Here is a 26866-nt window from a genome sequence, read left to right as displayed (position 1 = left end):
AAAATCAACAGCAGGTTGACTTCATGAAGTCTCTAGCCCTTTTTCCTTGTCATGGTAAATAACTCTGCTTTTCTTTTTTATCTTATTAATTTCCTTTTTTATTTTTATTTTCTGGTAGTTGATTTTTTGGGGTATTATTTTCTTTCAGCATTTCCTTGTTTCAGGGCAGCAGGTCCCTGTCCTAAGTTTCCTAAGCAATGGTAGTGCACATTACTAACAATGGCTTAGCAGACTTATAGTAGAAATGTTTTTTTGTCATTGTTTGCCCAACCTTGCTTAAATCTGGTTTGGCTTCACAACTTCAAGTTTCATGTTTCTTTTAGGAAACAGTTTTGAGGGAATACATATGCATACCAACAACGGAGAGAGTAACTTATTAAAAGATATGTGCTGATACTCAAGTAACTTAAGACAGGTTTCTTTGCTGGCATTCTTGGATTTGGTGTGTATGCAACTCTTTTACAACAATTGGAAAGATAATTCTTTCAAGGATGTCCAGCCTTTAAATCTGGTGTCACTCTTCTGGTAGTGTTCCAATTCTCTTATCTGAAAAATCTGTTATAATAATCTTCAACAATTATATAATCTAAGTTGTTGCACATAAACAGATGGTCTTGTTGGCATTTCAGTAGCATCCTTGTTTGTTTTGTTTCTTAATATGACTCATACACTGAACCTTTCAAGTGTTACTGACATCATTAATGATACTTTTCATTTTGCTGACACATACACAGCCAAATAAGAACATCTTGGGCTTTGTTTATATTTTCCCATGTCCATGAACCCACACAATATTGTGTATTACCACAATGTACGTTCATGTTAGCTGTTTTATATATATAACTATTTTCTCACCTTTAAAGATTGTGCCATCCAAGAGCACAACTCGGTAGTTCCATTAATCTATAATGTTGGGAATACAACTCTTCTACTGTTTGGCCATTCATCCAGTATTACTGGCTTCAGAACCTTTATTTGTTCATTTTCAGTTCCATCTTCAATTTCTGTCATTTTCTGGAGTACCATATGTAGCTGCATGCCCATTCATCCACTAGTGTTATGTGGATATTTTCTTGACAGTGTACCTGCAATAGATTTTATCTTTTTCTGGAAGATGAGCAATTTCAATCTTGTATTTATGCAATCGGAGAGCCGTTCCTGGGTGGTTTTGCCAGAGATAGAGATTTCTTCAAGAATTATTCAAACAGTTCACAAGCTGATTCAGCTGTAACACAGGGCTGGAGCACACATTTACTGAACTTGCAGCCAAATACAATTACATATAGTTTCTTTTATACATGTACATAATTATTCTCTGTGGTGTATGAGACTTGCAAAGACATGGCCTTCGGGGAGCAGTCCTGAAACAAATCCATTTTTAGATCCAGCTAGTTTTAGAGAGTCAGCATTTTTTTAAAGGAACAAAACATGGAAGCACTGAACCTATTTCATTGTGATAAGGTCTTTTGTATTCTAGAAAGCAATGTTGTTTTCTTGCTTATTCCAGATGAAGTATCTCACTGTAGAAGCCATCACAGTGATGCAGTGATTTCGGATAAGTTTGGTGTAATCTTGGACAGATGGATAAAACACACCAAGAACTGTTTCTGTCACTATAAGCTTAAGGGTACGTCTACACTTACCTCCGGGTCCGGCGGCAGGCAATCGATGTTCTGGGATTGATTTATCGCGTCTGGTCTAGACGCGATAAATCGATCCTGGATCGATCCTGGAAGTGCTCGCCGTCGACACCGGTACTCCAGCTCGGCGAGAGGAGTACGCGGCATCGACGGGGGAGCCTCCCTGCCACGTCTGGACCCGCGGTAAGTTCGGACTAAGGTACTTCGAATCCAGCTACGTTATTAACGTAGCTGAATTTGCGTACCTTAGTCCGAAGTGGGGGGTTAGTGTGGACCAGGCCTTAGTGGCACCAGCATTAAGAACAGGTTCAGAATAGCTTACTTTTTGGAACATAGAAAATGATTTTCTATGGATGGAGACATATACCTTTTTCATGTGATCTCTCATGTACAGCATGATGGATTGCATCACATTCTTTATTTTATCGAACAAATAATAGGGAATCAACAATGATAGCTGTAATTCCTTTTAATCCTTCATATGCCTCATCAGTCTTGCACTGAAATTCACCTTCTGGTCAGATGTAAATAAGTAAATAAAAACGAAGAGAAAAGGAATCTGCTAAAGTTATCGAAAGATATGTGCTGATACTTAAGAAACTTAAGACAGGTTTCTTTGCTGGCATTCTTGGATCTGATGTGTATGCAACTCTTTTACAACCATTGGAAAGATAATTCTTTCAAGGATGTCCAGCCTTTAGATCTGGTGTCACTCTTCTGGTAGTGTTCCAATTCTCTTATCTGAAAAATCTGTTATAATAATCTTCAACAATTATATAATCTAAGTTGTTGCACATAAACAGATGATAATCAAGTAATTTAAGACAGGTTTCTTTGCTAGAATTCTTGGATTTGATCTGTATGCAATTGTTTTACAACAACTGGCAATTAAAATTATTTCAAGGATGTCCAGCACATGTAGCCAAAGGAATCAGCCAAAATCTATTTTGAAAGTTGATAGTTGTGGTGTCTATGCAGTTGTCCAGTACCTTGACCTTGCATTCACCCACTCAAACAGTGCACACTCGTAAATGTATATGTGATGTCTTCAACACCTGGCAAAGGACGACATGTTTGTTTAATTCCTCAGAACCAAAGAGAGAGTCAGGTTTGCTTGTTTGGGCTTTTTCCATGACCACAAGTGAGTTAATCAAACCTGTCATTGCTTTAGTAATGAGACCCGTATGTAATCTAATTCCTGCTCAAGCTGATTACTCAGTTTAAGCAGTAACTTTCCTTTTTATGGACTGTAGGAGTCCCTGTTTGGCAAGGTGAAAGGAATATTATCCTGGGAATAATCCAAGTGCTTTGAAAAATTCTGCATATTGTGTGAGAACACCAGCTTTCATAGTCTCAACTGGAAAAACAAATAGCTCCAATGTAATAAATTCAGAAATCTTACAAGTTTTCAAGCTCATTGGTGGTTTCTGATTATTCACAAGATAACACTCAAGCTATAGCATGGCATTTTTGCATCTGCTTTCTGGCTTGCATGTACATGATACTTTAAAATGTCCTCCTCCGTAGCCAGATAGTTTGTTCCGGTAATGGAACCTGACATTTGGATATTGTAGTGATCCCTTGGTCTCAGGCTTGGAAGGAGGCCACTCTGTCGTGCTGCATCAGGCACCAAACAACAGTAAATTAGCCATCAATGGCTCTGGCCCTCTGGGAGGGACAGAGCAGTAAACAGTCTCTAGTCCCAGCTTCCTGGCTAGGGCAGACAACAATCACAGTCTAAGGCCAGAGCAATAAGAATGGTCGCAGGCCTTTGGGCCTAAGGAACTCTTGAAGATAAGGTCCCTGTAGGATGGATCCCCAAGTACAATTCCATGAATGAAGCTGAACAACCAAGATAGCGTTTGTACCATGGACAGATTAATTGATACTTAAGGTCACTCAGGGCAGTTTACTAAAGACAGCCTACTTATGGCAGCTGATCATAGCACTGAGAAGGAAGGTAAGAGCAATTACTACACTTTGCTATACTTATGAATCCAAAAGTTACAAAACATCATGACTCAATTCTGGATAAGAATCTTTATAAAAAAAAATATCCAAAATTCTAAAACCAGGGTCAGTTTGGACATCTCCAAGTGCTGTGGTTCAGAGTTGTTCTATTTCCGTGTGCCCATCGGTAGAATTTACCCCTTCCGAACAGCAATTTTCAAAGCTCTTTCCTTATCCTTTTCTGACCAATACCAGAATATTTGTTTTACATTAACAGCAGATTTTTTTTGCAACTGCCTATGTCTGGAAAAAAAAGCAGCTTCTTTTTCTCCTAACTTTAATCTCATGGTGAGGTCTATTAATAAAGAATTTGTAATGCTGGGAAAGTTTAACACTTTGGAGGGAAACAAGTAATCTCAGATGTGTTATGTGCATTCCTTGATATCAATAACTTTATCAGACATTGTTCAAGAATACTTTATAGTGAGCTAAGGACAAGTTCTTGAATTTTTGCCTCTGCTGTGACCTATATAGCTGTAAAGCAGAAAACTAATTGTGACAGCCTGAACTCCTGAAATATCATGGACAAACTTTATTGAATTTAAGTTAAACCTTATTGAATTAGGGTTAATACCTCTGTGGTCCATTGTATTAAAAATGCAGTTGTGTATTGTTATTGTGGAATTGTATGTAATTCCCCTTGGAGGATGGGGATGCTGATGTAATTCCTCTGGTTATCAGCCCTTTGAAGCCACCCTCCTGGAGAGGTACACATATACCAAGTCAAACTTGATTTTCGAGGGTCCAACAAAGAAAGGATTTTTGGATAAATAGCCTGGTTTTAAACAGGCTCAGAGCCTTCCTCCTGCTCCTGCAAATAGACAAGATCCCAGGTCCATGGAGGGCCCAATCCTTACGGAAGGGTTGGAAGGACTTGGCCTATTGAAGCCCCATAAGACTGGGTGTTTGTTATGAGCTGATTCTGTGCTGAACTTTTTTCAGAGTAGCAGCCGTGTTAGTCTGTATCCGCAAAAAGAACAGGAGTATTTGTGGCACCTTAGAGACTAACAAATTTATTAGAGCATAAGCTTTCGTGGACTACAGCCCACTTCTTCGGATGCATATAGAATGGAACATATATTGAGGAGATATATATACACACATACAGAGAGCATAAACAGGTGGGAGTTGTCTTACCAACTCTGAGAGGCCAATTAATTAAGAGAAAAAAAACTTTTGAAGTGATAATCAAGATAGCCCAGTACAGACAGTTTGATAAGAAGTGTGAGAATACTTACAAGGGGAGATAGATTCAATGTTTGTAATGGCTCAGCCATTCCCAGTCCTTATTCAATCCAGAGTTGATTGTGTCTAGTTTGCATATCAATTCCAGCTCAGCAGTCTCTCGTTGGACTCTGTTTTTGAAGTTTTTCTGTTGTAATATAGCCACCTGTTTATGCTCTCTGTATGTGTGTATATATATCTCCTCAATATATGTTCCATTCTATATGCATCCGAAGAAGTGGGCTGTAGTCCACGAAAGCTTATGCTCTAATAAATTTGTTAGTCTCTAAGGTGCCACAAGTACTCCTGTTCTTTGTGCTGAACTTGAAACCAAAACAAAAACCCTTACGAGGAGTGTGGAAGGATTGCTCCTGCCAGAGCCCATGTAAGGGGTGGGGTGATCTCTAGTAAGCTTATTAGCAGGTAGATAGGTTCCTTTATTGTTTTTAATATGTTTTCTCTGTAATGCTTTTTACCTTAAGAACAAAGTAGGCTTTCTTAGAAAGAGCTGTGTGGTAACTTATAACTGTGGGCAGTCACACTGCTAACTCTCTCTGAAGAGGACGCAAGCACATGTGCTTGGCCAGCCTGTCCAAGCACATGTGACAGTTGTTCTGAACTGTGACACTAAATTAACATTTCCTGTAGCTCTTTAATGAAAATTACACAGTATGATCCTTTCACTGGTATTTACTGCAGCAGCCGTCAGCAATGTGAAAGTAACCATAAAGTCAACACACTAGTGAGATACAGGAAATCTCTGTAATACATTAGATTTCTGTCCAGTCACACTGGGTTAACATTTGAATGTTGTACATAATAAAATGTTGAACACAGTAAATCAGACATCCCACATACTGAAAAACCTAGGTCTCCAATAAGTGTATAAGAGCTGACCAGGTTGTCTTTAAATCCAATTGATTATAATAAAGAGGCATTAAGATTGCTTCTGGTTCACAGCATGTTCACATATTTGAGACTTTGTAACTGAAAAAACACCTTCCAAAAGATAAGCTTCCTGTTCACAGTTAGAAGTCTATTCATCACTAATCATCTGCATCTTTAAAACTAAGACCACTAGTAATTACCCAAACAACATTTCTCTTAATACAGAAACATCTGAGTAAGCAAGCAATGTTGGGAAAATGTACTCAATGAAAGGTAAATTGATTTGGCAAGGTCTTAAAAAATGTTCACTTAAAATAAGGTTTGCCATTGGGAAGGCTCATACTGAAATCAATATTACTCACATTTCTTTAGGCAAAGTACCAACAATCCATTATAAGAAGTTACTGGTTATTGAGTTTATAAAAGAAGCAGAGAGGTCCTGCTATAATATATTTCCGCATACCCGTAAACGATACAGACATGGCTCTGTGCTAGAGAACTGCAATCGGACATGCTGAGATTGAAGTTCTCTAGCACTGTCTAAGAGTTAATTGGAAAAAAAGTAAGCGAGAACTATACCTGAAGAACAGGGCAGAAGAAGATCCATAATAACTGAATCCGCTCCTTTGGTGTAAACATTTATTTCATCTGTAAGGGGATGCCTAACCACCACTGACATTCTTTTTCTGATGGAATCAAAGCCCAGTGTGTGCAAGAGTTCAAAGGTTAACCTTCCCAGATGAGGTAGCTCTACTGATACCTGGTCAGACAGTCTTCCAACCAGAGCACAGTTATATGCCCGAGCTGCATAGACAAGCGCAGCTTCATCTGGACTCTCTGCCTCATAACGGAGTTCTCCTTCTTCAGGTCTACTCCCTATAGCCCTTCTGTCCTGCTGTGAGCTATATCCATTGTTATTCATCTGCGGAGAGTGCGCCAACTTCTCTTCCAGTTTTAATAAAGTGCTCTCAGTGGATGTAGATGAAAGAATACTAGAACCGACTCTGGGCATTGATTTACTGGTAGTCAGGCTTGATGAACTGCTGCTGTTAGATCCAGAGGTCAGACGGCTGGGAGTGAATCTTCGAATGAAGTCTTCTATGGTCTTTACCGGCGACTTCAGTTCAAATCTAACTCTAACCTTGAGAAATAAAAACCAACCACCAAAAAAAAAGATATATAAGAAATCTGACATTGTCATTTGATAACTCAAAGTAAGAAGCAAATCTCAGTCAGTAGCAAAAAGCTACGACAATCAGAGCTGAACAAGTAAGTGACCAAAAATCCGTAGGCTGACACTGTACCAGAAATGCTACTGGAACCAATATGTATACACTTCAGAATTTACACTATTGTTGACCCTTCCTTGTGGAACCAATGTTAGAATCGCACCCAAAAATAATGTTAATATAACTAAAACCTTTGCATTCTATGGGTATGTCTAAGTGTGTAAATTCAGCTTGAAGAGACATACCCCTGCTAGTTCTGATCAAGCTAGCACGTTAAAAATAGAAGTTACTCCTGGGGGAATTCTGTGCCACTGCATGTGTGCATAATTAATGAGCCACACATATTTTTAATTTTTTGCTCAGATAAAAGCTTCTGCTGGAAAGTTGCTGTAGTTCCGCATTTTGCCCATCAGAGGGCACTGTGGTGATAGACTAGAGCAGCAGCTCCCATCCAGCTAGGGAAGAGAAAGAGGCTGCAGTGCCTTCTCCACAGCACCTGTCGGATCAGGTCATGAGACGGAGACTATGGGGAGACAGACAGCGTGGGGCTGCTGGGGGTCAGACAAGGGATCATAAGGGCTAGTGAAGGAAGACAGTCTGGGGTAGGGACTGAATGGGAGTGAAGGCGCAGGGCCACGGGGGGAGGGAGGTGCAAGGCCACATGGGGATGGGAAGGGGGTGCAGAGCTACAGTGGGGAGGGGGATGGCTGAATGGGGGCACAGACACTTGCAGACAGGGGAGGGGGTGCAGCGCCATATGGAGATGGGGGGAGTGGGTGTCTGAGTGGGGATGGAGGGACACTAGGGGACAGGGGCAGTTGTGCCTGAGTGAATGGGAGAGGCTAGAGGTCAGCCAGGGTCTGCATGGGTCAAGCTCCCTAAAAATCCCTCTCCGCTCCCCACCCCCCGCAAAAAGCTGTTCCATACTTTTCCCACCCATACACAGCAATGCTCCAAATTCACACCCAGGCTCCTTCCCAGCAATTACTTCCCTCTCCCTCAGCTCCTCCATTACCCCTGACTCCACCAAGCCTTTGCACTGCTTCTGAGGGGTGTGGGAAACATGGTTCTGTATTGTAATTTAAATGAATTATTACTCAGAGTTCTGCATTAATATGCCTAGTAACGAATTTATTTGTCAAAAAATACATCCCGAATCTTTTTTGTTGTCTGTATTGTTACAGACATACTTACTGATAGGTATTTTGAAATAAATGACCAAAAATAATTGAAACTAGTGTGGTTATATCATGTTATTTTGACAAATAAGATATGCAGAATTTGAAAATATTGTGTGCAGTATCTTAAATATTTTGTTGGAGAATTTTTAATTTTTTGGCGCAGAATTCCCCCGGGAGTAAGAAGTGTAGCCATGTTGGTGTGAGCAGCAGGAGGGGCTACCCACACCGAGTATGATCCCATCTGAGACTACTGGTATGTAGTTGGGGTAGCTAGCTCCTCCTGCCACTTGTGATGCTGTGGCTACACCACTATTTTTAGTGCACTAGCTTAACCAGGCATGTCTCCTCCTATTGGAATTTACACATTCCAGCTCTAGCGTAGACATACCACTTGTGTGTATTCAGTAAAGTTGGTCGAAAAAATGTTTATGGAACACTTCTGTGGGAAAATGCAGTTTTGATGAAATCTAAATGTTTCATGGGAATGTGTCTATTTCAACACCATTTTAGACCAGACGAAGTTGAAACAAATCATTTCAACTTTCTCTTTCATTTTGATAATGTTGAAACATTTTGTTTTGATAAGGTAAAATGTTGTATTCTGATATTATCATTTTAATTCATTTTGTTCAGACTTGTATATTATACTAAAATATTAATTTACAATTATATTATATTCATGATATTTAATGTTATATATTATAATGTTTTAACATCAAAACAAAGTGTTTCAATGGGTCCAAATTGAAATTCTTTGGAATTTTCATTTTGTGGGAAATTTTGACATTTCTGCTAAGAGAGAAAACAAATTTAGAAATGTTAGTATTTCCTGTGGAATGGAAACTCCAGCTTCTGACCAGCTCTAATATTAAGTCTAATGATATTTGTGTGATATACATTAGATGGTGAGTGTTTTGTTCCACTTCTCATTAATAAATGATACTACTTTGTAAGTACATAAGTCTTCCAAATCATCAGCTGTCATAATCTTGCCCAATGTATATTATTATTTCTTTTACATAATTTGCAACATTTAAGAGGAGATTTTGTCAGCACACCCTCTTTATAATATTTTTAAAAAATAATATAGCCTTCTAAAAATGTAGTTTATATAAGCAAAATATTTATAAAGAACTGCCTATGTGCTCCTTATTCCAGGGGACTCTGACAAATTAATCTAAAACATGCCCAGAGATGCGAATTATGTTTATTTAAGAAGTTTCAGTATGTGAACTCAGGAAGGAAAACAGTTTTAGAACAGCTTCAAAAATTGCACTACATATAAATAATCTGTTGGGGTTAAGAGAAACAGTTGAAATACACCTTTTAACTAGTATCAGAGGGGTAGCCGTGTTAGTCTGAATCTGTAAAAAGCAACAGAGGGTCCTGTGGCACCTTTGAGACTAACAGAAGTATTGGGAGCATAAGCTTTCGTGGGTAAGAACCTCACTTCTTCAGATGCAAGTAATGGAAATCTCCAGAGGCATTTCTATTACTTGCATCTGAAGAAGTGAGGTTCTTACCCACGAAAGCTTATGCTCCCAATACTTCTGTTAGTCTCAAAGGTGCCACAGGACCCTCTGTTGCTTTTTACCTTTTAACTAATGCTTGACCTCATCACTAATTTTAAACTTGTATATGTTGTTTTCCTCATTTATGTATGAATTGGTGCCAAGAATTGTATCATAAACATCTCTGTTTCCTTCAAGGAAAGGACAGTTTTATGTCTCCTATTTACACATCTCGGAGATAATCAAATACAACATAAAGGAGACTCACACTCCATTTTGCTGTCTCTCTAACCTACCTTTTGCCGTGGCTGATCTGGAGAGGTAACAACAACTGTATTGCAAATAGTCAATGCTATGAAAAAGTCAAAGATGTCAGAAAGTTCAGGGGTGAGCTGGGATAATGGCTGTTCATGGCTTCTCATAACCTCAAGATTCCTTGCACATTCGTTTACTTTTTCTAACAAATTAGGATCCGGAGTGATGTCTTTTTCCTAGAAATACAACAGGAACAGTGTTAATACTTTGCAACTTCGTATATTTTAAAGTCTCAGACTGAACTGGTTCTGCCTGATGCATCAGCACCTCTGTGGTGGCACCATATATTTCTGGAGAATTTCAATTTTCCATCAAATGACACTTCCTCTGTCCTCTTTCCCCTAACCAGACATGCAGAAATGTGTACAATTTTAGGCCTTATGATTGCAACATTAATTTTGTGAACGTAAACAGATGCAGGGGTGTCTTTCTCTCCCTGGTAGACCACCTAAATTTGCTCTAAAAATGATGTGGACTACCTCCATTAATTTCAATTGATTGTTAATACTGAACCCTAATGATGACAATTACATTGTAAATGAGCTATTGTTAATCCTTTAATTGCTGATCATTGTAACAGAAACATTCAGCTATTTTGGGATTGTGGAATGGAAATTGAGTAGTGTCCTGACATATCTTCCTCTCTTCGGTCTTACCTGTGAGAATTATTGTAGGCTGCCACAATATATAGACCTATATCATGAAAAACAAGACAACAAAACTAAGAGCTAGTTCTGACATCAAAACAGTAAGCTTACCCATTTTGCACCACTAAGAAATTGTTTAGCTCCACTATATTTTAACCACTTTGAACTTGAGAGAAGCTCATATGCCACTGAAATCAAAATGTGGCATGTTTTCCACTGTGATTAAACAGCTATTACATTCCTTTCAGGGCAAAGATATCAATTTCCTAGGAAGGCATAATGCTGGTTACAGAAAAGATACAAAGTGTGCTTCATAAAGATATGAGCCCTAAAGCATTGTCTTTATTGGGACTTTACTCCAGTTTCATCAATTGTTGCACAACTAGTGAGGTAGCTGCACCCGTAGAAACCCCGTGTGTCAACACAGAAAGCTGTGCGAATGGAGCTTACCATTGACTAAACCTGGGGTTAGCTCCATCAATGCAAATTGCAGCTTTCCTTTTCCACACTTGGGGTTTGCACTAACGCAGCTTCATTGCTGACTGGACATCAACAGCTGGAATTAGGGCAGACTCTCAAAGTATACAGGACCTAATTCTTCACTCCATTAAAGCAATTTAACTTTGGCAAAATTCCATTGGCTTCCATGTAAAAACACGGTAACAGAGTAAAGCAGTATGACCATGCAATATTAATGAGATAGCAATTTGCAGGAGGAAAAACATGCACATGACATGTAAAAACACATGTAAAGATTAGTCATGGAAAAACTTATGAGAACATTGTTCCACTTAACTTTTCTGCATATGCAGGACGTTTTTGTTTGTTTGCTTTTTAATGTAACTTGCTCTATTTAATGATAATCTTGAACCACCTACACTTGAAACTATGGAATGACTTACAGTTGCAATTAAAGTGTGAATTTGAATATATTAATATCACAGGTCCCAATCCAGTACTTACTATTCATGCATTTGTAAATCACTGCTTCCCAAAAACTAAGATAGCATACATAGGCCAGTTAGAACTCTTGATTTTAATCCTTAATCTAACATCAATTGCTGTAAACAAAGGGATGAAACACATGTTGTTCTTGAAAATCAAGGAATACCCAAAACTAAGGTTTGAGTTTATCTTTCTGAACTTGGAGCCTAGAGGGATGACTCTTTATATAAGATCTCTGCATACTTTGTTGTTTTAACAACAACAACAACAACAACAAAGCGATGAAAAAGAAAAAGCCAAGAAGATGAAAGCTATGAAAAGTACACAATGTGGTACACATTTCTTCATCTTTTCCCTTTAAAGCAATTGATACAAAAGATACAAAGCAAAGCACATTTGTTGCTCACAACTAACCATTGGGCTGCTGAATGCAGTGTGCTTGGAGAGAATGCTTGCTCTTTTTGCTTCAGCCCTGCTGCCGGTGCGTCGGTGGGATTTCATACTCAGGCTTCTGTGGACAACCTTAATGCTCTGATGACTGCTGACACTGTTCCGCTGGGATAATGTTCCTCCTTTAGCTGCTGTTTCTTCCTCCTCAGAATCAGCTTCCTGGTACATGGCTAAACGTCTGGCTATTGACAAAAATACACAAAGTGTAAGATTACACGTTTTGTAGGGAAGAAGAAAGAGAGAGAAGTGGTGGCTAAAACTTTCTCTATGTGGTCTAGTTTTAGTATTATATTGCACTTTACTGTAAGAATGAAGGATGCTATTATTACAATATAACAGGCTAGTCTTAATTGAACACTGATATCTTTTGACTAATGCAGATAAAATAATTAACAATTTAATTCAGTACACTGCCTGACTCATCTTCAGTTCAGTGTGACCAGGCTATTAGGTTCTACAGTCGCTCACAAATCAATTGATGCCCATTATAAAATCTCCCTCCATAACATTTTTCTTGCTAAAACTATCCAAAAAATTGCTTTTCAGTTATGGTTTATGAAGGAAAAACCTAAACTTTACTGTCCTCCAGCAAAGATTGGGAAATTTTGCCTTATGTATTTCTGCCCACAAACATTTCAGAATGAATCTATCTATGGTACTTATAAGGCCCTCATTATCTTAATATCTGAGCACTTCACAATCTTTCCATGTTATAAAGGGGAACTGAGGCACAAAAAGGCTAAGTAACTTGCTCGAGTTCACATAGAAAGTTTGTAGCAGAGCAGGGCCAGGAAGCTAGGTTCCCAAGTTCTAGGCTAATCATTGGCCCATACTCTTTGAATGAAATCCTAAGCAAAACAAACATGACAATGCTAGGGAAAAGTACAGTAAATAATCAACTGCAACAGGTCATCAAAAATGATTTTTAAAACCTCACTCTATATGTAGAGTCATAACATAGCTTATTAATGCTGTAGGATTGAAAAGTGTTATGAATCGGGTTATTGCAATGGCTTGATCCTATTAGTTCTGTACTGCAGAGCACAAATATTAAGTGTACACAGAATTAAGTTTGCTTCAGAGTTTTCCCAGCAAGTGTTCCCATTTTTAAAATCAAATCTTTAATCAACTGTGTAACTACAAAAGTTTATGATAACAAGCTACAGTGGCAGTTTAATCAGCATAAGGAAGATATCACTGAACAAAAAAATGTGCAAAGCAGTCTGGATGTAGCGCACATCTATTTCTAGCGGATTTCATTATTTCTAGGGCTGTCAAGCGATTAAAAATTAATTGTGATAAATCGCGAGATTAAAAAAATAATCACACTTAATCACAGTTATAATCACATTGTTAAACAATAACAGAACACCATTTATATAAATATTTTTGGATGTTTTCTATATTTTCAAATATATTGATTTCAATTACTACAGAATACAAAGTGTACAGTGCTCACTTTATATTATTATTTTTTTATTACAAATATTTGCACTGTAATAAAGATAAACAAAACAATTAGTATTTTTTTCAATTCACCTCATACAAGTACTGTAGTGTAATCAAGCAGGCAGGATTATCTCCCGTATATGTAAACAAACTTGTTTGTCTGAGTGATTGGCTGAAAAGAAATACGACAGAGTGGACTTGTAGCCTCCAAAGTTTTACATTGTTTTATTTTTGAATGCAATTATGTAAAAAAAATCTACATTTGTAAGTTGCACTTTCATGATAAAGAGATTGCACTACAGCACTTGTGTGAGGTGAATTTAAAAGTATTATTTCTTTTGTTTATCTTTTTAACAGTGCAAATATTTATAATAAAAATAATAATATAAAGTGAGCACTGCACACTTTGTATTGTGTTGTAAATGATATCAGTATATTTTGAAAATGTAGAAAAACATTTAAAAATATTTATAATAAATTTAAATTGGTATTCTATTGTTTAACAGTGAGATGAAAACTGCGATTAATTGCAATTAATTTTTTTAATTAAGTTAATTTTTATTAGTTAATCACTTGAGTTAAGTGCCATTTATTGACAACCCTATTTATAACTGATGCATATCACATTTATACATTGAACAAGAATCATGATCATTTCGTAGTTGGGCTTTTCTTTCAGTAGATAGGCATTTATCACTAACATTTATCCATTTATCAGGTATTCACTGAAAAGACTTCCATTATACTTAGAGAAACCAAAGTAGAATAATGCACAGTATACTGGATGCAGATGCACAGTATCAGTTATGTACCAAAGTCTTCACTTTCTATCAATTCTCTGGTGTAACCAATCAGGCTTTCCCAATGTCATGTACTAAATCACTAATTGTGGCTTGACATGCAAATAACATAACATTAAATATTTCCATTAAAACATTAATTGGAAAAAAACCTTGCATTACATTTAACTGAGTTCATTGTGGGGTTTCTTTTAATACAGCTAAGATGTAAAAAAAAAACGATCTATAATCCAATGTAATCTTCATAACAGACTCAAGTTTGCCACAAGCAATAATCTTTCTTACAGTTGATAATGTGCACTTGAATGGCATGCCCAGGGAACGTCATACTGCTCTGTATTATGCACCTTTGCCAGGGAAAAGGACCAAACAAAATGACTACTTTTATCTTTATAAAATGTTGCACACAGCTGGTCAAGCTCTTCTCCAACTATACTGGTTAATAACAGGCCATGGCAGTTTTGGTTGAATGCCTGACTTACAGTCTTGCCAAATAAATATGAGATCTTATAATCATATTTAGGAAAAGTTTCTGTTTTGAAAACATCTTTCAAAATGCAGGATTTCAAGCACAAACCCTGAGCTAATTATTATTTTATTCTACAGATACACAAATCAGAAGCTAAGTGAAAATGCATTACAAGGAAAATGTACCAAAGCTGCCTTTGCATTCCTTCTCTGTATAATTATTCATTGCTTTTGTCTCTTCTATTTAAAAAAAAAATCTTTTGTTTACTGAAGAAGCATACAGTAAGTGTTTTCCTCAAATGACGTTCAGCAAGCTTATCAATATTATATGTATACTGTCGTCATCTCTAGTCGGCACATAAGCAAATGAAAATATTCTGTTCCCAAGAGAGATTTTCTTTAGAACTCAATCCTTTAGTCAGTCTTGCCATTTTAAACCTAAGCGTTACCCCTAAACTGATGTAGATATAAGATCACAGTCTGAAGCACAGACACCCGAGTCTCATCTCATGAGCATCTGTGTTCAGCATCATTTCAGCTAATCTCTGGTGGCCCTCCAGATTTACACCAGTGTACGTGAGACGAGGCTCAGGCCCACAGAGTGGAATAGGATTTTGGCTGTTTCTGAAACAGTCTTGTATGGTAAGTATTAAGAGGCGTTAGAAACTAGGATATGTGGTTTAATCTATGCACTATGGTTCATAACTCTTCAACTGTGCAAAACATGTTTCTTTAAGAACACTATGTTCTCTCCACCCATCCCTCCTTCTAGCCTCAAATTCAGAACCTTTTCTATGAACTTTACATCACGAAAGACATTGTTTTGGGATGGTTTTCAGTGTCAACAGCTTTTACTCACTGAATACTGATTGCCTTTCCCCATGTAGAAGGTTCTTTATTTGGAGTAAATACGTACATACCTTTCAGAATCACAATAATGTAACTGGGAATATCAAATTACACAATCACATAACTTATGTTATATAATCTTTCATATTAAACAGAGTAATAAATACCAAAAAATCAATGCTTTTTCTATGAAGTAAGAAGCTCACTTCCATTACGTTTGTCCTATTCAAATGCAACAATGAAGTGTTTAATATAACTACACTACACTAATAATCAACTAGGGTATTTGGTGAGATTTTTTTTAAAGATTTATTTTTACTTAGCCCTTTGCTTCACTTATTAATACAAAATGACCCTCCATATCATCCTGCGACCTCTACTGGAGTAACATTTTGTAGCTTTCCTATTAGGATGAAGGAGTCATCCTGGCATGTTGGTAGCTAGACACCTGCAAGAGGTAGTCATGACACATGGGGGAAGCTCCATGAGCGATATCTTCCAGGTAAACTGCAATCAGTATTCCCCCTCCTATACAAGAGATTTTTCAGCTGCTCTATTCTGTGTCAAGAATACAGCATTAAGAACATTGCCCTGCCACCACTAGCTGAAACAAGGGAAAGATAAAATTAAACTTATTTAAATTAGTAAAAATGGAGTGGTGACAGTGAATCCTAATGTTAAAATGCATATAAATGTGTAATTGTTTATAATTATAAGGATGTAATAATTAATAAAGACAGTTTCAAGCAGTTACAGCTAGGGATAACAAGATGGTGGTTTTGGAATAATTCGGCCTATAGGAAACAGGCAGGCTAAGATGAAATAAAGGTTACTCCAAAACCTGAAGGGAAAGTTCAATCGAGCATGGCACAGGTTTTCAATCAGGTCCAGCTTTGATTGAGAGCTGAGTTCAGCAACTGTGATTGGTTCAGAAGAACAGACCAATCAGGGAAGGCTTAAAGATGATTGGTGGAGGGTATGCTAATGATAAGGATTGAGGAAATAACCAATCAGAATAGGCCAAAACCTATATATAAGGCAGAGCGCTGATAAGCTTGAGTCACTTAATAGAAGAGCAGGTGGACAAGCAGGAGAGGAAGAAGGAAGATCAGAAGAGAGCTGAAATCACTGAAAAGGGAGAAGTCATGGCAGCAATAGCTAAGAAGTAGCCGTGACAGAACTGAAGAACCCTTTGACAGAGCAAAGGGGAAAAAGATGGCAGAGAAATAAGCATGAGGACCATAGTATAAGGAATCAATAGGACATATGAGTGTGTCTGCCTGAGATAATAAAGTTGGATGTCTGTGTATGTGTGTATTTATTACTAAGTATGCAGTTTTAATGTTTAAGTAAGAACTTGCTGTCAGCATCCATAAGAATTTCCCAGGGCATAAGCTAAGAGAAAACTTCCTCTGTGTATTGAAGGCCTCAGATTACATCCATGCTGAATGCCATTGTGCTTGTGTATTAGATGGGTTAAAAACACACAGTAAAAATACACGGTTAAAACACAGAATTCTAGCTTTGCTGACCCCCCTCCCTTCCTCAGGGACAAATTAAACCATTATTCTTTTCACAAAGCAAAAGAAAATGAAATAGGAAAAAACAAATCAGCTACATCACTGTGTTCAAAACACCCCACCCTGTTAGCAGGTGTTGATCCTGTAGGGAAAGGGTTAAAAGGCCCTGACACTGATGACTTGTTACCCTGTATAAACATAAGGGAGGTGAGCAGTCATGAGGGAGCAACAGCCACTGTGGGGAAAAGAATTGAGTTAATCTTTATCATCTTTTTAAAAATTTCCTATTAATAAAGTCAAATCCCAGGATGGATGCAAGGTGAGTTTGGACTGGGCAAATTATGTCTGTAGGTCAAATAGGGAAAGACATCTCTGTTGGGATATATAAGGGTTAAGTAAAGACCTGGGTAACCGCTAGCATGGTATTAGGGCGGAAGGCACGGGCAGGCACTGTCTCTTCGCTTGATAGATAAAGTGCTATCCCTCTCCCTTCCCTTCTGCTTGTTAAGGATTGATAAGCGTTGCAGCTGCATAAGGAATGTGGGTGTCTAAAGAATACCCTTTGTGTAAAGAAGTGTTATCTCCTCCTCCCTTCCTTTCCCAGCTACATAAACGAGCTCAGGATCATGGCCCCTTCCTCCCTTCCCTGTGAACTGCTGATTACGGGAACCTGTGGCTGCAATTACTGAAAAGAAATGCATCTTAAAGGTAAAAATGTCTGTAAAATATGCTTAATGCTGTAAACAGTAAATAGGGGTGGGGATAATTATATTCAGTATATGGGTATTCATATTACTAAATAAGGGTTTTGGGGGCGTGGTAGTAAATGTGGGTATTTCCATACTAACTTAGATAAAAGAGCGTGATGTAATTAATTCAGTGCTTACTCGACAATTGGGTCAAGGGGAACAAATACCGCAATAAAGAAGCCCATTTACTCCATCTGCCTCTGGGTCAGCCTGCTCTTCTTTTCATTCTCTAACAATCTGCTCACAAGAAAACAACAGTTATGGGGCAAAATTGACATAAAACTGAGAAAGTGATCTTGCTGCATGATGTACACCACCCCATCCGAATCTTCACTAAGAACAGACAGACAACATGCCAAGAGGGATCTCATTTTCCCAAGACAGTGACTAAGAAAACTGGCTAATCCAAATGGAAAATGATAGGGTTTTCACCATTCCCTTCCCTCTGAGCTTCCCTTTCACTGTTCCACTCTCTGGATTCACCCCCTCCTCCCCAAAAAAAAATTGGAAGGAGGGGAAAATGCAAAGAATGAAAAATTATGCGTTTTTTGCGGTGTGTGACTAAGCTCTTGGGAATTAAACTTGGGTTTGGACAATCATTCCATAGACAGTGAAAAACTAAAATTAGAAGGATTGGCAACCACATCCCTGGACAAGTCTACTATAAAGTTAGACTTTGGAAAAACATCTGGGGCAAATGCCAGGCTGATCATCATCTGGCTGTAGCTAAATCATATCATGTGTGTCATAGACACAATCAGGTCATTAACTGCTGCAGGGATCTGTAGGGCCAGTTTTGAGACGTTAGGTGCCAACTAATTGTGTCATTAATTCCATGGATGTTGGAAGAAGAGCATTCCGGAATCATGGCTTTTATTATAAGATGGGGATTACCTTTTCTTTGGTTGTCTATACAGTTATTTTTAGACCACTAGTGTGAACCCCACTAGCCTGAGTCTGTCGACTTGGGCTGGAAGGCTCACTCCAAAATGCTGCATAGACATACCCACTGAGACTCTGGCTGGATGACGCTGTGAGCCCTATGCTGGCTATCTCATGCGCCTTCCCCCCAACACTCAGCCCATCACAGACCCAGACAGCAGAAGGTGGAAGTGGCACTACATTTATCTATTCTTCACACCTCAAATCCAAAAGAGGTGCCTCACATAAGACATCTTCATTCAAAGTCATTCATCTGACAACAGAAACCAGAGCTCACTGACACCTTGTGCAGACCATCACCTCATTAAGGAGCCATCATAGCTCTCCCAGCTCCCAGGCAACAAGAAAGACCTCTAATCCCGATTCAACCACAAAGACCCATGGACTCCACCAAATTCCCAAGCAAGTTAAAGGACAGAGGCACTCCCCTCTACATCACTGAAAATATCACACATGTTTGGGATGGCTTTCAAACAGCCTGGATCTATTCCCCCTTTGGGGTGATTTAACCAACAAAGAAGTTGCCTGTATTCCCAGAGATTAGTATATTTAATCCTCAAGAAGTACTGGAAACCCTGAAGGAGACTGGACCCAAGGTCTGTGAATCCAACCTATGCCTTCACAGTTCAGGCATCTGCATCTGTGTGGTCAGCCCTCAGTGATTCAGCCTGAGTACCCACTCTCAAGCTTCCAGCTTCCCAGCTATTGCCTTTCTTGGGTGTCTCCCTCCCTTCTGACCAGGGCATTTCCAGGCTGCAGAGTTCCCTATCTTCACTGTGTTATTCCCAGCTGAGACAGGATGCCTAAGCTCCCCTGAGTGCTTTCTCTTCAGGGAGGGTTAACAGTGTGACTGCCCACAGTCATAAGTTGCCACACAGCTCCGGCTATGCAAGCATTACTGAGAAAACATTAAAAACAATAAAAGAACCTATCCTAACATGGGCTCTGGCAGGAACAATCCTTCAGTACCTCAGCCAAAGGGTTTCCTTGTGGTTTCAAGTTCATCACAGTTTCAGCTCAGAACAAGATCCTAGCCTTATAGGGCCTCAGGAGGCCAAGTCCATCCACCTTTCCCTAAGGACTGGGGCCCTCCATTGACCAGTGGTCCTGTCCATTTGCTGGATCAGGAAGAAGGACCTGAGCATGTTTAAAAACCAGGTGATTTAACCAAAAATCCTTTCTTTGTCTGGAGAATTCCATTTGAATTAGTACCCTATATGCATACCTCTCCAGGGGATGGCTTCAGATAACTGGAGGAATTTTACATTAGCATCCCCCTCGTCTTAGAGGAGTTATGTACTATTCCACAATAACACGTACACAATTGCCTATGTAATAAAATGGATTCCAAATGGTATCAAACTTAACTCAGTAAGGTTTAACTTAATTCAATAAAGTTAATCTTAATTCCACAAGGTTGGACCACAATGTTGCAGGATATTGTCAGTTTGTCACATCTTTTATGGCTCGTGAATGGGCATCATGAGCAACTGGTGTCACTCCTGACTGAAATAGCCAATGCCTTATTCAGGGAAGAAATTTTTCCTTCCTCATTTGAACGCACAATAGCTTGACCAACACTGAAGAAACCCACTTCAGATATCAGTACTAGCTAACTACTGGCCAGAATCCAATTTCCTGTTCCTGACCAAGTACATAGAGAAGCTAGCTAAAGGCCAACTATAAGTTTATCTTATTGAAGCTAGTATCCTAAATCCAGCACAATTTGGATTCAGCCCAGGATGTGGGATGCAAACAGCTTTAGTGGCACTGATGCTTAATCTCCTGCTGTCAATGGATAGAGAGTAGACTTCCATTCTCATCCTCCTGAACCTCTCTGGAGCTTCTGATACTGTCAACCATTAGATACTTCTGTCCCGCCTTAGAGAAGTCGAAGGGGACCAGGGAAATGTGCTATAATGGTTTTAAGTCCTTCCTTGTGGAAAGTTCCCAAAGAGCAGTGATGGAAAATTACACCTCACCACTAGACCTCTCATTTGTGGAGTCCCACAAGAATCAATTCTCTCTCCTGTCCTATTCAACATGCAGCACCAGTGAACTGATCAAATGACAGGGACTTAAGTACTAGCAACATGCCGATAACACCAGGGCCGGTGCTACCATTTAGGCAAACTAGGTGGTTGCCTAGGGCGCCAAGATTTGGGGGTGCCAAAAAGCACTTTTTTTTTACATCATTCCTACGCCCCCTCCCCGAGCGCGCAGTCGCCGCTCCACTTCTCCCGCCTCCCAGGCTTGCAGTGCCAATCAGCTGTTTGGCGCCACAAGCCTGGGAGGGGAGGAGAATTAGAGCGGGGGCAGCGTGCTCAGGGAGGAGGTGGAGCAGAGGTGAGCTGGGGTGGGGAGCTACCGCACGGGTCCCCGGGGGGGGAGAGCTGCCGCAGGGGGGCCTCAGGGCAGGGGGGGAAGCTGCCGCGGGGGGGCACCTCAGGGTGGGGTGGGGGTAGGGAGCTGCCGCAGGGCTGGGGGGGGTGCAAGGTGGAAGTTTTGCCTAGGGTATGAAACTTCCTTGCACCGGCCCTGGATGACACACAACTCTGCCTGTCCTCTGCCATCTACAACCACATCATGACCATCAAGATGCTTGGACAAAATCAGCTCACGGATAAAGCACAACTGGCTGAAGCTGAATTCAAGCAAGCCAAAGGTGATGCTGATGGGTCGAGAAAAGCAATCTGAAGAGCTCCCAGCCATGGTTCAGTCTTCTTTGATTCAAGATACACACTTGCAATCGATCAATTCAGTCTGTAGTTTAGAAGTGTTCCTGTATTTCCCACTAACCCTAAGCTCTCATATAGCAGCATCCCTGAATAATACTTTCTACCATTTCCAGTTGGCTAGGAGATTCCATCCCGTCCTGGTAGATAATGACCTGGGCTTGGTTATACACAACTTTGTCACCTCCCATCTGGACTACAGCAATGAAATATATCTGGACACATCAGCCCTTAGGACACTCCAACTCAGACAGAATGCTGCAGAGGTATAGCTCAGTGGTTTGAGCATTGGCCTGCTAAACTCAGGGTTGTGAGTTCAATCCTTGAGGGGGCCACTTAGGAATCTAGAGCAAAATCAGTACTTGGTCCTGCTAGTGAAGGCAGGGGGCTGGACTTCATGATCTTTCAAGGTCCCTTCCAGTTCTAGGAGATAGGCTATCTCTTATTATTATAAGCAGTTCTCAGCAACACAGGCTACTTGAGAATATCACACCTATCCTCTGCTCCCTATACTGACTTGATATTCTGTGGGTAGCCAAGTTCAAGTTTTTAGTGCTTATCTTCAAGGTTCTCCATAGTCTTTGCCCAGGATATCTAAAAAGGTCTCCTAAAGCTTTGAGATGAAGATTGTGATTGACAGTTCTGCTTCTCAGGCACAATAGAACTTTCTACCATAAGGGTTAAACTTGTCTCTTCTGGAGATAGGACTTTCTCAGGGGCTGGTCGAAACTGTGGAATGAACTCCACACAGGAAATAAGGATCATCACAAACCTCATCATCTTCCAATTCAAATGCAAGGTACATTTCAACCTTGCCTTCCCTAACATAAACACAGGGTAGTGTCTACATTAAACCAAAACCAAAATCCTACCAAAACAAAATTCTGCACTGTACGTGCTATTTTCACAGTGGGAAGAGGATGAGCGAAAGTACACAAAGCACATGGGACAATCGTTACTTATGCTGCTTAATGCACTGCTGGAAGGTGCTCAGATACTGTGGTGATGAGGGCAGTATAAGAACCTAGACAGAACAGAAAAAAAAACCCCAGAACCTTTGGATGAATTTTCAGCGTGTGAACAAAGTTTGTAACATATCACAGGTCATGGAACAAAGCTGGGAATACCATGCCCAATCTGCCAGATGAGTTACCAGGTACCACCAGATTACATTCCTATATAACAAGCTCAAACCAAAACGCTCAGAATAGAATTTCTACTCCAAGTACATTCGCCCCCACAAGGCACCACAACAGAACATGAAGTGTGGATTTCAGCATGCAAATCATGACATTGATGTAACAGTTTTAAATCAGATCTTGCCATGAGTTTTACATTTATTTCATCACCTCACAGACTATTCACAGTTTGGTTCCTAGTGTTAAATTACTATGATTAACAGAAAAAGGCATACAATAGCTAAGATTATGCAGGGAGGCCAATGGGTTTTGTTTGGTTTTCTGGGTCCTTAGTACTCAATCAGTTTTAAACTTGCATATGTGGCAAGACTGGATCTTTTTATAAATGGCAGATTTTAGAGTTCTCTAAACCTCATTTTAATCCACAACCAGAACTGACTGGGTCAGCTGGACAGAATCCAGGATCGGCTCTACCATTTTTGCTGCCCCAAAACAAAAAACAAACAAAAAAAAGCCGCTCAGACTGCCTAAGCAAAAAAAAAAAAAAAAAAAAAAAAGCTGCCCGGACTGTGCCGCCCCAAGAATGGAAGGAATACCGCCCCTTAGCATGTGCTGCCCCAGGTACGTGCTTCCTCCGCTGGTGCCTGGAGCCGGCCTGACAGCATCAGTTATTAAATATATCCTAAACACAACCTGGTGGGATTGCTGGCTTTTGGTATGTATAAGGGCTTCCTCAAATCCTTTGTATTTAAACACAGGAGCATAAAGTGTTATAGATGTTATTAATGACAGGAAAAACAATTGAAGGAGGGATCTTATGTGACCTGAACTAGTGGGTAGTCATCAGGTGGGAAGACAAGATATCAGTGGAGTAACTTCACAGAAAGAATGGGCCTGGGAATCAGCCTGGAGAATAGACACTAAAAATCTTGAGTGAGAACACTTATTTATTGTGTCATTGATCCTAAAAGTGGAGAATAAAAACAATGAAAATTATGATTATTTATACACATGCGTCTGACGAAGTGAGTATTCACCTACGAAAGCTTATGCTCCAATACATCTGTTAGTCTTAAAGGTGCCACAGGACTCTCGGTTGCCATTTATACACAGAAAGGCAAAGAATTAGTGCAAGATCACTTTATATAGAGAAGAGATTCAAATACTATGATTAAAGGGAATTGTCAACTTAAAAATCACATTTCAATCTGAAAATTTTGCACCAACTAGAATTAGTTGCATAAGTGAGCATAAAGATGCCTATAAATGAGAGAAGGTAAAGGAAAATCACTACTGTATTTTGTTTGCTTTGTGTTTTTGATAATGTTGTATATTGTCAGTTTCGCTGTTTTGTTTTTATTATTTTCTAACCTTTATAGTGTAATCCTAAATCACTTAAAAAAAGTATGGATAGACTTGACAATGATAACACTGGTCTACAATTTTTGAGAACTCGTCTGCTTCAGAGATAAAATGTGCTATTTATTATGTATTTTGATGTGCTGAATTCAAATATGACAATTAAAACAACTGATTGGCTACTGTTTCTAAGATATTTAAGTTTTTACATTTTATGTCTATGTATATTGTGTAGATAGTAGAGTTTTAATCATAAATTGTAAACCTAGGTCTTTTCATGTGTTTATGGTTGCTTTACATGATAATATTTCACCTGTCCTGTTTATGTAACACTTTAAAAATCAGCAAAAGGGTTATATAAATATAATTTATTATGAAACAAAAGGCAAAAAACTATTATGTACATAGTTTAGTCCTATTCAGTGTCTACTCGGCGCTTCTTGCCTTGTCTCTTGTATTCATTAAATGGAGCATCTCTTGTCACTGTCCAGCAATAGTCTGCAAGCATTGATGGGCTCCATTTGCCCTGATAGCGTTTCTCCATTGTTGCAATGTCCTGGTGAAATTGCTGGCCGTGCTCATCACTCACTGCTCCGCAGTTCGGTGCAAAAAAAATCTAGATGAGAGTGCAAAAAATGTATCTTTAGTGACATGTTGCAACCAAGGCTTTTGTATGCCTTGAGGAGGTTTTCCACCAACAACCTGTAGTTGTCTGCCTTGTTGTTTCCGAGAAAATTTATTGCCACTACCTGGAAGGCTTTCCAGGCCGTCTTTTCCTTGCCAGGCAGTGCATGGTCAAATGCATCATCTCAAAGAAGTTCACAAATCTGAGGACGAACAAAGACACCTTCCTTTATCTTAGCTTCACTTAACCTTGGAAATTTTCCACGGAGGTACTTGAAAGCTGCTTGTGTTTTGTCAATGGCCTTGACAAAGTTCTTCATCAGACCCAGCTTGATGCGTAAGGGTGGTAACAAAATCTTCCTTGATTCAACAAGTGGTGGATGCTGAACACTTTTCCTCCCATGTTCCAATGACTGTCGGAGTGGCCAATCTTCCTTGATGTAGTGGGAATCTCTTGCACGACTATCCCATTCGCAGTGAAAACAGCAGTACTTTGTGTATCCAGTCTGCAGACCAAGCAAGAGAGCAACAACCTTCAAATCGCCACAAAGCTGCCACTGGTGTTGGTCATAGTTTATGCACCTCAAAAGTTGTTTCATGTTGTCATAGGTTTCCTTCATATGGACTGCATGACCAACTGGAATTGATGGCAAAACATTGCCATTATGCAGTAAAACAGCTTTAAGACTCGTCTTCGATGAATCAATGAACAGTCTCCACTCATCTGGATCGTGAACGATGTTCAGGGCTGCCATCACATCATCGATGTTGTTGCAGGCTACAAGATCACCTTCCATGAAGAAGAATGGGACAAGATCCTTTTGACGGTCACGGAACATGGAAACCCTAACATCACCTGCCAGGAGATTCCACTGCTGTAGTCTGGAGCCCAACAGCTCTGCCTTACTCTTGGGTAGTTCCAAATCCCTGACAAGGTCATTCAGTTCACCTTGTGTTATGAGGTGTGGTTCAGAGGAGGAGGATGGGAGAAAATGTGGGTCCTGTGACATTGATGGTTCAGGACTAGAAGTTTCATCCTCTTCCTCTTCCTCGTCTGACTCAAGTGAGAATGATTCTGGTGCATCGGGAACCGGCAGTCCTTCTCCGTGGGGTACTGGGCGTATAGCTGATGGAATGTTTGGATAATGCACAGTCCACTTTTTCTTCTTTGACACACCTTTCCCAACTGGAGGCACTATGCAGAAGTAACAATTGCTGGTATGATCTGTTGGCTCTCTCCAAATCATTGGCACTGCAAAAGGCATAATTTCCTTTTCCTGTTCAACCACTGGCGAAGATTTGTTGCACAAGTGTTGCAGCATATGTGTGGGGCCCACCTCTTGTCCTGATCTCCAATTTTGCAGCCAAAATAAAGGTGATAGGCTTTCTTAACCATAGTGGTTATACTGCGCTTTTGTGATGCAAAAGTTACTTCACCACAAACATAGCAGAAGTTATCTGCACTGTTGACACAAGTACGAGGCATCTCTGCTCACTTTGGCTAAACAGAAATGTGTCCCTTTGCAAAATCAAACACTGACAAATAAGAGAGCACGACACTGTATGATTTCTAGAGCTGATATAGGGCAATTTGTTCAGCAGAGTGATGTAAGCTTCGTTATGATTGCATCATCCATGACTTCTAGGAATAACATGATGCAATTCATATCATGTATGATGCAATACCAGCTTCTGATTGCATCATTCATTGTTTTGCCTAAAAAGCAAGTACTTTCCAAACCCAGTCATAGATTTATTCATAGATCCAGTCAAAGATGTATTTTAGTCATTTCTGGTTTAAATTGAGATCCCTTCCCTTTATAACTCACTTATCCTCCGCCATTCCCAAGTCAAGGGTCGTATATACTGACCCAATAGCATATCTTGAAAATTAGAGCCAGTCAACAATTTTAAGCATCATTTTCGTTCTCAGTGACCCAGAATTAGTAAAGTTTGACTACATTTATTTCAGAAGCATTTTGGCTGTAGAGCAGTGATAATACATGGTAAGCTAAAACATTTGACACTTAATTTCTTCTTTACTTACCCATCAAGACCCAAGTGTAGGCTTTTGTATTTGCGCTGCATCACCTGATGCAATCTAACCCATAAAATACTGCCCTTCCTGAACTGCTTTAGTTAACTGTAATGTCATTAACTCTTGGAAGGAACAAAATATGCCCTGAAATCAG

The 26866-nt window shown here is 39.5% G+C and overlaps 1 protein-coding gene across 9 annotated transcripts in view; it reads right to left on the bottom strand.

The window, feature by feature from the left end:
• Positions 1–26866, bottom strand: part of ATP10A (ATPase phospholipid transporting 10A (putative)) — a 149772-nt gene that overhangs the window by 25815 nt on the left and 97091 nt on the right. For all 9 annotated transcript variants that reach the window (XM_005283195.5, XM_042840825.2, XM_065580828.1 and 6 more), the window contains 3 exons: positions 12005–12222; positions 9980–10174; positions 6342–6903 (listed from right to left, as the gene is read on the bottom strand). In XM_005283195.5, coding sequence (XP_005283252.2) covers positions 6342–6903; positions 9980–10174; positions 12005–12222 — 975 coding nt within the window. The remainder of the gene's footprint in view (positions 1–6341; positions 6904–9979; positions 10175–12004; positions 12223–26866) is intronic.

Source organism: Chrysemys picta, chromosome 1, assembly GCF_011386835.1.
Source record: "Chrysemys picta bellii isolate R12L10 chromosome 1, ASM1138683v2, whole genome shotgun sequence".
In the NCBI taxonomy this organism is placed as follows: Eukaryota; Metazoa; Chordata; order Testudines; family Emydidae; genus Chrysemys; species Chrysemys picta.
This window is presented reverse-complemented; position numbering and strand designations above follow the sequence as displayed.